The 15,671-nt window shown below is 42.5% G+C and overlaps 1 protein-coding gene across 4 annotated transcripts in view; it reads right to left on the bottom strand.

Annotated features, from left to right (window-relative positions):
• Nucleotides 1–15,671, bottom strand: part of PLEKHA5 (pleckstrin homology domain containing A5) — a 277,793-nt gene that overhangs the window by 51,518 nt on the left and 210,604 nt on the right. For all 4 annotated transcript variants that reach the window (XM_025210566.1, XM_025210569.1, XM_025210568.1 and 1 more), the window contains exons 9-10: nucleotides 8,705–9,172; nucleotides 1,796–2,264 (exon numbers count right to left, since the gene is read on the bottom strand). In XM_025210566.1, the coding sequence (XP_025066351.1) occupies nucleotides 1,796–2,264; nucleotides 8,705–9,172 (937 nt within the window). The remainder of the gene's footprint in view (nucleotides 1–1,795; nucleotides 2,265–8,704; nucleotides 9,173–15,671) is intronic.

Raw genomic sequence — 15,671 nt, 5'->3', positions numbered from 1 at the left:
GGGAGCCACCAGAGCAGCACCCAGCTGGCTGCAGCTGCATTGGGAACAGCCTCCTTGAAGCTGCTCCTGTCCCTGCCGTTCTGGACTGGCAAGGGAGCAGCTTTACCCAGGTGGCTCCTGCCCCAGCTCATGGGGCTCCAGCTTCAGCTTCTGGCCGCCTTCCTGGTAGCTGAAGCCAGAGCCCCGTGTGCTGGGGCAGAAGCCTGGCTGAAGCTGCTTGCCCAGAGTGGCACATCAGGGGCAAGATCAGGAGCAAGAGCTGCCACTGAAGGCAGTGGGAGCAGCAGGGCTGTAGAAATTTCAGCAGCTGTTTCGTTTTGGAGGTGTTTCGGCAGTGTTTTGGCTCGTTTTGGTGCCGAAAAAACCCAATCCGAAATGAAATGGAAGGCTCAAAAGCATCTCTGAAACAAAATGAAACCATCCGAAATGTTTCGGAAATGTTTTGGAGCCAGGTTTTCAGGGAAACAGAAACTAAGAAGGGGAAAGAGGGGCAGAAGAACTGCTCTGATATTGACATCTGTAGCTGGCCAGTGTCTGCAATCTGTCCCTGAGGTCCCTTCCAATCCCAGTGCTGGGGGAGGGACGGCAGCCTACTGGCATTCCGTGCACAGGTCCAGGGGCCCACATCCCCCAGGAGGAGTCTGGCACAGCTCTGCAGCCCTCCAAAGGGGTATGGGCCCCCAGATCTGTATGCAGGATGACAGCATGCTGCCACTGCCAGCTCGGACCAGCACCTGAGTTTGTTTGGTGTAGCCTGTGCTGAGCACAGCCAGGGGAGCCATGAGACAAGCCCCCATGGCTGCCCTGCCTGACCCCATCCCCTGCCCAGCCCAGCCTCCTGATACTTGTTATTTTATTTTATTTTTTTTTTTTAAGTCCTACACTCACCAGCTGTAGCAGGGGCTGTGGGGGTTCTGAGGGCTTATGGTAGAGCCCCCCCCGTACAGCATGGGGCACTAGAGGGCAGGGGGGATTGCCTCCCCTGCCTGGCACCTGCGTGGCAGCTGCCCCATGCCCCTGTGGTGCTCAGGGGGGCTTCTGCCATGAGCCCCCAATTACCACTGCTACAGCCAGTGAGTGCAGGCCTTTTTTTTTTTTGGTGCCAGGACTAGGCTGGGGCTGCCCAAGTTGGGGATGGGGCCGGGCAAAGCAGCGATGGGGGCTTTTACCATGGCTCCCCCCCTGCTGGGGAGAAACAGGCACAGCTCGAGGAGCAACCTGCAGCCACCCAGCTGTGCCTGCCTCTCCCCAGCTGATCCAAATCTCCAAAACAGCATTGAAACGCTGAAACAGATTCGGATGAATTGAAACAGAGCAGTGATCTGAAACACCAAAACGAATCACTGACCTCCGAAATGGCTGAATCCAAAATCAAAACGAGACATAGCTGTTTCACACAGCCCTAGGGAGCAAAGCAGGCCTGCAAAAGCTTATCAAAATTCCCCATGTGGCCCTTGGGCCCAAATAACTGCCCACCACTGGATTATACTGGTACTAAGGTTACCAGTACTCTGCAACTTGCCAATGTGACTGTAGCATTTCACTCTAATTCTAATCCTGCTTCATTAAAGGTTAAAATTGGGTGATTTAGCTCACTTGAATCCCTACAGGATAACAGAGATAATAGCTGCACTTTAACAGCTACTGCATGATACCAGGTAGCAGCTCCCCCTCCTATTTAAGCATCTAAAAATACAATTTCTTAATTCCCCCAGAATAACTTGGAAAGTCTAGATCCAAATAACAGAACATTTTCAGCCTCAATGTTATTAGTTACATACAAGGAATATTTCACCTTAGCATGATGTGCCCGGTGTCGACGGTCAATCGTTATATCTCCTCTTTGCACTGGTGAGGACACTTCTGATCTGTACGTGCGCTGAGGGGAATATCCTTGGAAACCAGCTATTGAACCATGGGAAGGTGATGTTGGAATTGAATGCATTGCCTGATCAGAAATATTAATCATGGTTTTTGGACTACTTATAGTACTATGTCTAGTAAGAGTTGTTTGTTTATTGTAAAACTGACGTTGCTGCCATTCATAGAGTTGCCACATTGTATCATCTCGCATAGATCTCCGTTTTTCTTCAGCTGTTACTGGCCCTATGGTTCTGTCATAAATGGATGGCATTACGCTACAGATGCTCTCAGGCCTCATTTTGGTGTTCCTTGGCAGGGTTCTATAGCCTTCTGGGTACCGCGGTAAAGCTTGAGGTCGATGGCTTGGCATATTTCTTGGCAACGTCTGATACGAAATAATGCTGAAACAAGAGTTTTGCTTTAATAGTCAAGAACATTGCTATTTCAGGAATGCAACGTTTTTTAATATCTTTCCCTTTTCTAAACGAAACCATTTTTTATGATCAGTTTACTCTCAAAATATGTATCAATATAATCTCTATATCAGTTTACTGTACAGGAGTGCCAATTTGGGGTCAATTCCTGAGGTGGTAGATGTTTTGTTCATTAACTGGAGTTTCAGATACTCATGATATGGCTCTATACCCTTTCTTTTTATTTCAACTTAACTACAGTTACAGTAAGGCAGAAAAAATGGTAATGATTTAATGTAGGACTGTCCAAATGCCTGCCTGTGGCCTACATATTGCCCACAAGGGGTTAAGTTGGGCTAATGCCTGACTGGGCAGAGGCACACAGTGCAGCAGTTACCTCTTTTAATGCCAGATAAACAGTCTTGAAAACTGAGTCCCCAGACTCATAGAGCTTGGGAAACAGAATAAGCAGCATCAGGGAAAAACAGTCCATAAAAATCATCACGTTCATTAACTGTGTTTGGGTGGGGGGGACTGTTTCCAGCCACGCAAGAAGCTAGGCCAGATGTCTTGGTCTGTGTAATGACTGCTCCAAGAACATTGTGAAATTTACTATTGAAGGCCATTTGTAGTGGTGGGATTGGTACTTTTCCAGTGTGGAAGAAATTAAATGAAACTTAATTCTTCTTACAGGACATGAGAACAGATATCAATAACTTCCAGTCACACCCACAATTCAAACTGACAGCCTGAAGCTGAAAGGCACCACATTTTATGACCAAACCGATTTAACTATTTGAATCAACTATGATCCTGGAACTGAAAAAAATCAGTATTTGAGAACTAAAGAACCAATAAAACAGCATTAAGAGCTATAGTTAGTCAGATAGTGAAATAAGTGCTAACAAAGTTAATTTGTTTCTAACAACTATTTACCTATAACTGGTACAAAAATAGAGAAGCCAAGTTGAATTAACTAAATATTTACAATTACCTAGACTGCTTTGCAAATGGAAGTTGCCATCAAGTGTATTACAAACCCTAATGCAGTGGGGGCCAACCTTCTTGGCAAGGATGCAACCAATTAGTCCCACACCCTCCAAGTGCTGCTCTGATACCCTTCCCCTGCCTAATCTCTTGCCCTTTCTTGCTTCCTGCCCTGTGCTCCTTGCTCAAACTGCTGCCCTTTCTGCTTCCTGACCAATCTGCTGCCTGTCCCCTCCACAACCTGCTGCATGCTACACTGGAGCTGCCAATGTCACTTCTGGCACTTATGCTGCAGGGTGGCCACCCCTGTTCCAATGAATTAATCTTCATTACTTCTCAGGGAGGTTACAAGTATTATCCATGATTTAATAGACTGGTAAATTAAGCACACACAGAAAGATAACCTGCCTGGCCCAAAGTTGAGCAGAAATGGGAATAGATTCCACACCCTTGTTCCGACACGAGCTTCATTTGAACTGCCTACACTGTGGATGCCTGTGGACACGTGGGGATGCTGCTCCAACATGCTGTAATTACAGTGCATCAGAGTAGACTCCATTAATTGAGTCTTCTGGAGTGTGCTAGTTAGCACACTCCAGCAGCCTCTGCACCTCATGTATTCAGTGATGCTGCACTTCAAAATGGTGGTGGGGGTGTTTTAACTAAAGCTTGTTAGATGAGCTTTAGTTAAAGTGCCCTTGCCACCATTTTGTAGTACGGGATGCTGAAGACATGAGATACTACAGGCACTTTAATATGAGAGCTGCTCTAATTAAAGAGCTCCCTCCCACACCCTGGAGCATGTGTAAAGGTACCCTGTAAGCCTTGTTGGGTTTTGTTTTTTTTGAGGGGGGGTGGTGGTGGTGAAAGTAGGTGGGGAGGGGCTTGCATTTCAATGCACATACCTTTTCTCCCCCTGACTTTCTAAGTTAAAGTTTTTACTATTTGTAATGTGAACTTTTTCTAGAGTTTGAAATTAAAAAAAAAAGGAATTCAAGGCCTAGAGGCATATTACTTGGGGCGGGGGGGGGGGGGGGGGGAAGCTACTTGAAGTTTTGAACATGTAAAAAATTTAATTATTAACATCTTCATGCAACACTTTTGCCTACACTCTCAAACTTCGGAAGATTTAAGTCCACCAACCCTTATTTACAAATTATTAGCACTATGAAGATATTAAATGAAACCCTAAAATCAAAGTAAGGCTGTCAGGTCTCTGGCAATTCCTGCATGCCCAACCTTCTTACCAAAGCCCTAAAGTACAGTGCAGAACTTTGATTTAAGCCAATTAAGTCAAATCAGTATTTGTTCAATTTGCTGTTGGGCAAAACCTCTCTACAGCACACAATACAAATGACTCACCATTTTTTAACGTTCAGGAAAACTACAAGGTTAGGGAGTTTTTTTGTTGGTTTTTTTTTTTTTTTGGATAAGCTTCCATTCATTTGATTTTGGATACTTCACGATCTATTCCAATCCAGATATTAATTTTGTTATTGTGGGTGAGCGTTCTGCTATTCTCTATATAGATTCAATTCTGTAAGGTGCAAGTATCCACAGATAAGAAAGATTAAGCATTAAAAATTGCCCTCCATCCTTAAGTAGATAACTGATGGCTGCCTTAGGAAACAAGTTTCTCATTCTTAGACTAGAAACTGTCTTGTGTGCGAGTGTAAAGAAGAAAATATCAGTTAAGTGATCTTGAAAAGAAAAAGGAAAAAAAGTGAAGGAATCCAGGGCTTTATAGGGGACCAGTTTTCTAGTCAGAAATATGCTCAGAAAAAGACCCAAGTGCACTCTGACAACCAGTGAATGCATACACTGTGCAAGCATATTTTTCATCATTGAAAGAGAAACCCTTAACTGAGCCATTCTCTTGTAGTACCTCAAAGTAGTCTACAAAAAGATCAGAAAAAAATGACACGTATATTTAACAAAATGTGAACAGCAAATTTTGCTAAACCTTGTATAGTTTCCCTTGTTTGTGTGGGTCTCATGAAGCTAAAAGTAAAAAAAAATCAAATGTTTCTAAGGAAGGGAGAAAAAAGCAAAATCTGTGGAATCGCTAATTAACAGTCTTCCTTTATTATGCATGTGCTTGATCTTGGGAAACTTTTTTCCTCAAAAACTTTTAAATACATGGTCTGTGGGACATACAGTTTCTTGCATATAAATGCCACATGGTAAAACGGATGGATGGATGGACGATACAGAGCTTAAGAGCTTTTTTCTTGACCAGTCTTGAACTACAAAGGTAGATCAAAGTCTACTCTTTAAACAATATTCCTTCAGTAATTTTTCTATTTCATGCTATCATGATAAGCAACTCTTAACTATTATTGCTACAATCAAATGTTGCACAAACCTAAAAAGTCCTATAATCATACATTTTACTTACAAAGAACTGTGTGTCATAAAGATCCTTTTTTTAAAAAGTAGATATGTGCCTTTTGACTATTATGTGTAAAGCTTTCTTTAAAAACAAACAAACTTCTGAAGCATTATGAGTCTAGTTTGATTTTCTCTTTAGCTGAAAAACTGGGTGGCTAGGTAGGGTATGCAAGGATAGGTATTGAAAGCAACTTTTTCATAAGCCAGAGGATGCTGAATCTCTAAACAAAAGGTATATTTCTCCAAAACCATAAACAGTCAACTAAACAGGTTTATTAAAAAACAAATTTAGATAGAGTTGATCCCGTTTTGAGCACAGGACTGGATTAGATGACCTCCTGAGGTCTACCTTCCCTCTAGCCCTACTTTTCCAGAACCCTAAATTTCCATCCAACAAAACTCCTTCGACTCTCGGTATCTCAAATTTCATTCTTTTGTGGTGACACCATTTCAATAGTTCCAAGATCAGAATCTTCCACCACCCTGGACAACACCTGAATTTCTAGTGTAAAAAAACCCATTAAAAATCCACTAAAATCCATTAAAAACAAAAAATTGTTTAGGAAAACAAACAAACACTCTAGACCATCTTATTGCATGCCAGAACAGAAAAAGAAAAAAAAAAAATCATAAGCTCTCTTTTTCTTCCACCTTTCTGGTCGGCTTTAAAGTCTCATTTTTCAGGACAGTTGCTTGTGCTACTAATTTCACCCATATTTAAATAACAAATGCTCAGTATGGTCAAAGGGATTCTGATGCTGCCAGTTAATAATGTTTTCCACTACACAGCTTCTACAAAGGAATCAGTTTGTTTTGGAATACAGCCAGCATAATAATGGAGAAGCGATAAGAATCCAGAAGGGAGAGAACTCTCAAGGTTTTATGCTTCTTCACAATTGGAAACAACATAGCTATTCAGGTTTCACTGTCTGTCTGCAAGTTACACAAGTTTTGAATTCTAATTTTAAGACTAATTACATCACACAACCGTATCAAGCTTGCATTACCCAAGCATACATAATGTGATAAATGTCAGAGCGAGAGAGTCACTCTGTAGTACAAATTTTAATTTACACTTGATCAAACTGTCAACACAAGTGCACCCAGAAAGACTACTTGAGCCCATAGAGACTGAGCAGATACCAATTATATTTAATGGGAGTAGAGAGGGGAGGAGGAACTAGTTTGTTCAACAATTTTTGACAAGCATAAATGAGCCTAGAGTAAATCTTTATAAATTCACAATAACATGTCCTAACATTCCAGGAAAGTAGATTATTTAGGTCCAATTGCCTCCTCTTGTGTCTGCATTCCCTAACCTAGGTGAAGTCTATCATTTTCAAACACTTCCACTTGCTGTGCCATTATCTCAATAGTTTAAATTAAACTGGAATATTTGAGTGTAACTAATTTTTAAAGAAAGTCTGTATACTGAATATTAAGATCTTATGTGTTTAGGGTGCTACAGTTGCCTGTCAGACATCCTGGAAGGCTTTTTATTTCTGTCATGAGGAACAACTGCTATTGGCACAAGATTTTATAGTGCCAACCAGTCACAGAGGCACTTTAAAGCTTTATAGATAAGCACTGTAATTCACTAAAATCTTGGAAGCGTTAGACATTTATTTAGATAGTTATATTTAGAAAATAAAACTGAAGATCAATTTAGGTGAATCTGCATGACCAACTCCAAACGATGTAATCTAATTTTGCTACCATAGATTAAAAATAGCCCAGAATTCTTTTTAAAGCAAAAGGTTTAAAAATGTTACCACAAAAAAAACCCTGTTCATAAAACAGACACATGAAACACTGTTCTTGGACAATTTCACAAACAACAGGCTTTATAAGGAAAATTGAGTAATCACGATTTTTTTTATTATTCATCATAAACCCTCTTTTTGAACTGTAATGAGAACCATGTAACTGTGTTCAAAGCCTATGTTATAAGCAAGAAGCTAAATAGACCTGGAGAGGAGTTTCTGACCAGCTCTCTCAGGGAATAGAGGGATATTTAACATGAAAGATGATTTTCTTCTAGTTCTACATATGATGGACTTAACTTGCCTGTGGTCCCCTCTCCCTTCACTGCATCATCCACTTACCTCTGATGCTACACAATCCCACTACTCACCAATGAACTGTTCGTAGGGTGACAGCAGCTGAGGGAGAAGAGCAGAGACAAGACAGGCAAAGGAAAAGGTGAGGAGGTAAGAGGGGAGAGGGATGGATTTCCTTCTGATATTACAATCCCACTACTGGGAAAGGAGCAGAGAAGGGGAAAAAGGAAAGGGGAAGAGGAAAAAGCAGGTCACAACTCCAAACACCCATGCACTTCATGGGTCTCAACTACACCCATGCACTTCATGGGTCTTACCTACTCACCATGTTCATGCCACGATCACAAGATACTCTGGTATGCAAGTCTTCTTCTTAGAGACGCACACAAACTTCAAACTAATCTTTAACAGGAGCAAGTAACTTTTGATGCTTTATATACCTTTATTATTTTTTTTGGATTTCCCTTGCTTTTTTGTGTGACTCATTTTATGAGTGCACACTTAAGTCTAAGATTGAATTAACATTTGAGCAATCTAATTATGCTGGGTGTTTACACTTTATTTCACTTAATTTGGACAACATTTAGGTCAGTATCATTGCTTTCCCTTTGTTTTAATGAATTAATATATCTTTTAAGGCACACAATATAACAATAGTAAAGTTCAGGAGCAACTACAAATTATATAAAAAAAAATTACTGCATTTCTTATATCCCTTCCCAACTCTAAGTGTTGAGTCTAAAATTGCCTTGGCATTTCTTCTTCAAATGCAGTTGTTACCAGGCTAAATACCATCTTCTCACAGATCCACTTCAGTTGCATATCTAGGTAACCAGTGCATGCAATCAGGCAAGACAGCATTGAAAAGCCAAATGCACAACCATACGTGCATGTAGCGGAGTTAACTACACAACTCTTGTATCTAATGAAGATCACCACTATAAATATTTAGTAGAAAGTCTAGTTTCAAATATAATCTCAAACTCTTACCCTCTTGTTTCTTCTTCTTGCCCTTTTCCTCTCTGCATTTTAATCCACTGTTCCAACTGCAGCATTGAGTTAGTTCTCTGCATGACTCGTTCAGACTCCATATGTGACTGAGCTGTATTGTGCTGGGCTCCATCTCCAGCGTCTGCCAGGATAACATTGACAGCTTTATTTTCAGACCCATTTAAATGAACTGGCTTGAAATGTGCAGCCTGAACTGTGCTTGTTGGTAAGGTCCTGTATTCTGATCCCAAATAATTTAGCTTTACACTATTAATTTTAGTCAAGGGTTTGTCTTGTCCAACTTTCTGGAACCCATATTTTTCAGCTTCCAAAGCCTTCTTCTCTTCAGCTTTGCTTACTTCTTTATTTTTCTGATTATTCTGTGCTTCTGGTTTTATTAAGACCCGGTGGTTTGAAATATTATTCACTTCTCGAGGTGGTGTATTTTCAGTTGTTATCTTCTCTACTCTAAGAAGGAGAAAAACATATGGCATAAAATAACTGCACAAAAATTGTAGCACCTATATCGCACATGTGTGTGCGAGACAGAGAGAGCCCTTGATTTTCTTGGGGTCCATATTTGTCTAAGACCACTGTCCACTCATGCTGAACTTATAACAGCTGGTCCTTAGAAAAATAAACCAAGCCATGTTTTCTTTTAAAAGGACTCTCATCCTGTTCTTTCCCATTTTAGAAGCATCTATTCCAAGCCAAGCTCCAAATTATGCAATCTGGAAAGTGAGCACAAAACAGAAGGAAATAAGAGAGAAACCAGAAAAGGAGATATTAATTTCCCCAGAGGAAATGACGTTGAAACAGCACACTGACTTATCTGAAGAGTCACAGCCTTTGAAACAATCAACCTGGAATTTAGCATGATATGAAACCAAAGTTTAAAACGTATTATGGTGCTGTCAGGTTTGTGATTCATTATGATACTTATTTCAACATGGGCACTTTCTTCTTTATTTTAAACTTTCTATGGTCACTGACATTAGTTAGCTCTCTCTAGTACATTATCATTTCAGCTATTGTAGATTTTGTGGAAAATAGTTGTGGCTCCCCCTAATTTTAGTGCGAGGTGGAATAGCTGCTGACTATGGAACTGTGGCACAAAAATAATTATATCTCTCTTAAAACTTAAAAGCAACCTACACAACCCATATACTTATGTAAGTAACAGAAATGTACACTTTGTCAGCTTATGTATTTTCTTTTTAAATTCCAAGATTTCACAGAGTCGAGAGTATTTCAAGGTTGGGATATTCAAACTCTGCTTCAGACTACAGGCCTCATGAAGCACTGAGAATAACTTGATTTTTCATTTTGTTGGCAGAAGAAAAAAAACCAAAATAGAAAAACAAAACATTCCAGGGTTGGTCAAACTGAAATGAAATACCTGGGCTATTTTATAAAACTAAGTATAAAAATCCTTTTTAAGACCGTTCACATTTTAATATTAAAATGAGACATTTGGACAAGACATTTTCGTTGTCATTTTCAGTATTAGCTAAATTCAGAACAAATTTGCAAATAATTTCGATTGACCTGAAAATACATTTTGCAGCAAACTGTTTTTCTAAAGTATCTCTCTCAACACTAGTGCCTAATTTATGGGCAAAGCTGATTAATGCATGGCACCTGAATGTCTGGGCTTCCAGCTAGATCCAACTGACTAGCATCCATAAATACTCTAATTCCATTTAACCAAAGCAATTGCCTATGTAAAAACAAACTTTTTGGGGTACTTGAGTTAAAACACAAGGCCCGATTATCTGACAAAGATTCAGCTTCCTTGGAACTGTTTTAAACTATAACCACCCCAAATCTTCTCATAACTGAACAAGACTTGGCTTAATTTTTATAAACACATGAGGTACTAAGGTGATTTAGAAAATATTACCCATTATGACTACACTTTTTTTTAAAGGAATTCTACATATATTTGCAACTTGTTCCCACCAGAAAGGCTTAAACGTATTGAGCGGAATTATGCCTCCCAACAAGCAGGGGAGGAAAGTGAAGTTACCACCTCATAGTTACTAATATTCCTTGCTTCCTGGACTGCAGATATAAATTAGTTTACATGTTTTCATGAGGACTTCCTTTGACTGATACTTGAACACATTTCTGGTTCACAACTGTTAGCTCAGTCAGACTGTAACTAATTATAAGTGAAAAAAGTATTTAAGCAGTATAATTTCTGGGTGGAAATTCTCTTGTATCAAGATAGTTAATTCAGAACATGATAAAACTTTATAGAACTATAATAAAAAAGGATACAGTTAAAAGAAAACTTTAAAAAGTAAATTAAATTCTGTATGAAAATGTACTTTTCAAGTGAAAAAACTTTCCAAATTACAATACTTGTACTTCTCTCTGTTATTTCTCTTCTAAAAGCAACCAACCAACCAACCAAGAAAACCTCAGTGTACTTGAAATGTTTAAGGACAAAGCTATGCAAGATGCCTAAATCCTACTTTGCTGTGAAGTTTCTCATAAGTGATGGGATAAAATAACCCGTAGCTGAAATCACAAGAATAGCTTCCATACTCACCTCTCCATGAAAAACTGTGAAGGAAACTGGGACTTGTATAACAAAATTTAAAGTAATCCTGTCAGAAAGGGTCCAATATTGATGTTTGTTGCATACAGTAGACCCACAGCTAGAACACAAACAGTCTGAGGAGCACTTGAGAAACAGGCAGATCAATAATTTAACAGAAACATCTCTGTGACTGCAGGTTATCAAGAGGCTATCCATAAGCACAGCTTGTCTTCAGCTTGTCTTCTGCGGATGCAAACGTGGTCAACCTGACATTCATAGATTCCAGGGTCGGAAGGGACCTCAGTGGACCATCTAGTCCAACCCCCTGCCAGGCAAGAAAAGGGTCACCAAACCTGGGATCAAGTGATCCCAGCCAGGTGCCTGTCTAGACTCCTCTTGAAGACTCCCAAAGATGGGGCGAGCACCACCTCCCTTGGAAGCCCATTCCAGATCCTGGCAACCCTGACCATGAAGAACTTTTTTCTAATGTCCAGTCTACACCTACTCTCCAATAGCTTATGGCCATTGTTCCTTGTTATTCCAGGGGGTGCCCTGGTAAACAGATCGCCTACTTTGTGTTGCTCCCCCCTTATGAATTTGTACACTGCCACAAGGTCCTCTCTCAACCTTCTCTTGGAGAGGCTGAAGAGGTTAAGGTCCCTTAGCCTTCCCTCGTAGGGCCTTCCCTGCAGGCCTCCAATCAGGTAAGTGGCTCTTCTTTGGACCCTCTCCAGGTTGTCCACATCCCACTTGAACTGCAGCGTCCAGAACTGGACACAGTACTCCAGCTGCTGCCTAACCAGTGCCACGTAGAGAGGGAGAATCATCTCCCTGGACCTGTTTGTGAAGCACCTACGGATGCACAACAAGGTGCGACTGGCTCTGCCGACTACTTCATCACACTGATGACTTGTGTTCATCCTGAAGTCAACAATGACTCTAAGATCTCTTTCTGCCTCAGTGGTGCTGAGAAGGTTGCCCCCCAGCCTATAGGTACGATGGAAGACAGAGCGCTGGGAGCAGGTTAATATTGCTTCTGCCAAAGTTAAAAAGTTAACACAAATTTTCTATTATAAGTAAAAAGATTGTTGCTTTAATGGATGCATGATGTACATGACAGAACTAACACAGCTCACCGTGTTTCCTGGCCCACCCACATGTGAGGCTAAACAGGGGAGGCGGGAGGCACTTTAATTACAGCGGTTTTAAGAGCCGCTTTAATTAAAGCGCCTGCAATGTCTTGTGTATTCAGCTTTCTGAACTTCAAAATGGCAGCGGGGAGGCAGCTCATTTGAAGAGCTTTAGTTAAACTGTTCCCGCCACCATTTTCAAGTGCAGGGACAGTGAATACATCAGATACAGAAGCTGCTGGAGCACGCTAATAAGCACACTCTAGCAGATTCAATTAATCAAGTCTGCTCTAACATGCTATAATTACAGCACATCAGAGTAATGTCCTTGCCATGTCTACGGGCACCCTTGTAGCTCAAATATTTGCTTTCTGAGTTACAAGTTGCTTCCCAGTATGATAACTGGGCTTGTAAATACCATTGTTTCTAGAGCCTAAAAATGCTCCAGACAGACCGAAGCAATTCTGCTTCATCTTCTTTTTCAATATTTACAAGAACCCAGAGTTTTTTTTTTCCTTTAAAAGCCTCCTTTATAATGCAAAGCAATGCAAACTTAATAACACCAAAAGTAAAATGGATGATAATATCTGATGAGAATGAAATGTAATTACTATTTTTCTCACATAAAACATGCACTTCTTTCCAAAAACCTGCTGCTGGAAATTGCAGTGAGCATTGCATGCACAAAATGCAGTAAGAACAGTTTCTGGCAGCTATGAGCAGAAGTGAAAGTAAAAATTGCATGCAACTCAAGAGCTGAATAACAAGCAGGCACTTCTCCCTAGGTGCTGCTACTCACAGCTCTGGCAGATGTTTCACTTAAAGGCCAGGTACAGACATTACATGCAAACTGGTTTAAGTTACCAAAACCCAGTCTAAATCTGTAACAATATGGAAGAACAGTGCATACAGATTGGCTTAAAAATGGCAGGACCTGTTCTAAGATAGACCTGAACGGATGTAGTGTTGGACTTAAGGAATTTAGGTTGGACAGGCCTATTGAACTTCTGTACCAGATCTCCTAGTGACTCAAGTTAGGTTGCTGTCCCATTAACCCCCCCTCGCAGGGCACTGTGCACCTCAGGACCCCAGCTGCACCCTGTGTACAGCGCCTGGGATGTATGTGTGTGTGTGTCTCTCCAAGTGAGACTCATTACATAGTTCACAAGCCAAATAGCAGCAGCAGGAGGCAGCAGCACACTGCTTGGCTTAAGTGCTTGGGCTGGGCAGGCTGGATCTAATCCTACTGCCACCACTGGTGCCTGTTCCTCTCCTTATCACTGAGTGAAGGGAATTATTTATTTACTAGCCAATTGCCCATCAAGAATGACAGGGGAGGGGGCTGGGATGGAGTGCCGCCACCTAACGCCCCATGCTGCCACTGTTCTGTCTCTTGCAGGGAGTCCGGTCCTCGGCACTGCTTGCAGGGAGTGGGGTGGGGCCCCACCCTCTGCCCGGTCCTCAGCGCGGCTTCAGAACCATGGTGGCATTCCCCCACGCTTGGAGCACTCTGATTGGCCTTTTCCATCAGCCACTCAGAGTGCGAATAAAGCATTACAGACAGAGACTTAGGCTTTTATAATATTAGAATTTCCCATGATGCATCAGAGCAGCAGCAAAAGCGAAGAGGAAATGGAGGGAGCCCTTGGCTGGGTAGCTGAGCTATGCTGGGCTGCTGCTGCTGGTCCCAACCTGTCACCATGAGTACAAGGTTCTGGGTTGCTGGCAAATGGTGTGAAGGGCAGCAGCAATGGCAGCTACAGCATCAGCCAACAAGCAGATGGAGCACACGCTGCTTCCTGGAGATGGCTCCTGGGCTACCCAACCCAGCTCCTTGGTGCAGTGGCAGGGGCGCAGAGGAGCCTGTCAAGGACAGAATGTGGGGTGGGGGAGAAGGTAGGGAGGCAGACGGGAGGGGGCTGCAGCAGGGGGAGGCTCCCTGTTCTCTAACAGGGGCAAGAAGTGCTTGTAATGGCTGCAGGTGAGGCTGAGACCTCTAGTCTTCAAACAACACAGCTGAGTGGGAGCCTGTGTGGCGGGAGCCTTTCCTTGTCCCCTCAGCACCTGCCCAGCCCAGCTTATAGCTGGTGTGGTCCCCAGCCCTGCCTCCTGCCTGTGATGGTCACCTGGGCCAGGCAGCAGGGAAGAGCAGAGGTCCCTGCAGTGCAGGCCCTCCCCAACTGTGCTGGCTCAGGTCTGGGTGAGAGGTATGGCCTCCACTCCCCACCTCCCATCAACAGATAGCCGCAGATGGAGGAAGGGGAAGGGCTGGGGACAGGGGCCATGTTGGCCAGTCATGGGTGGCCCGGCTTGGCTGGGCTTGACATTCTCCAGCAGCCTGCAGGGAGGCAGGTGCTAGAGTCCCTAACTTGCTAGCTTGGCCACTGCAGGCAGCCTGGGTGGCCCCCCACCACAAAGGGTGAACATCTGCTCTGTTTGCTCTCAAGATAACCTAGGGCATGTGAGTGGGGGGAAAAAAACCCCCCAAAACGTGCTTTATTGAAAGAAGCAGTGCATTCATTCGACCTGGCTCTGCAGTGTCTGTATAGATCGGACACTTCAGCAGGGCTTTTTGGTGCTTCCATCTAAAGCTGATTCAGTCAGCTATTAAATAAAAGCGCTAAAGCCCTGTTAAACTGCCCAATCTATACAGATGTTGGGTGACCCGGGCCCAACAAATGCGCTGCCTCTTCTGGGCGTGTGCTGGGCTCAGCATAAGGGTGTACAGAATTTAAAATCCATTTTTTTAAGCCTGTAAGCAGACAATGTGATTAACCAGTTAATCAGGTCTTTAGTAGTAACTTTGCCACACGTTCATGCAATTAGTGGTGCAGCAAAACAGGGAATAAGCCACAAAATGATTACACAAAGTATGTATAATCATTTTGTGACTGGTTCCCATTAAGCCTTAAACTGAATATGTGGCTGATACACACCCAAGGTCGGGAGTGCTGATTGGTGCTCCTAGGCTCAGAAGGGCATTGGAGTTTTGAAGTGCCTTTTCTACCTTACTTGATGAGAAAATGACATAGACAGCGCTGACTGGGATGATTTTGTTTCCTAGACTTCAAACTACAAGGGGGGGCGTGGCGAAATGGACCTTACAGTGGGTGTCTACTACAGACCACCCAACCAGGGGGAAGAGCTAGACCAGCACTTCTCCAGTCAGCTTATGGAGGTGGTTAGGTCAAGGGATGTTATTGTCATGGGTGACCTAAACTACCCAGACATTTGCTGGGAGGAGCAGACAGCCAGGTCTGACCGCTCGTGTAGGTTCTTGGCTGTATTA

The sequence above is a fragment of the Alligator sinensis genome, unplaced genomic scaffold (genome assembly GCF_000455745.1).
Source record: "Alligator sinensis unplaced genomic scaffold, ASM45574v1 scaffold365_1, whole genome shotgun sequence".
In the NCBI taxonomy this organism is placed as follows: domain Eukaryota; kingdom Metazoa; phylum Chordata; order Crocodylia; family Alligatoridae; genus Alligator; species Alligator sinensis.
Note: the sequence above shows the minus strand (reverse complement) of the source record. Positions and strands in the feature narration are given on the sequence as shown.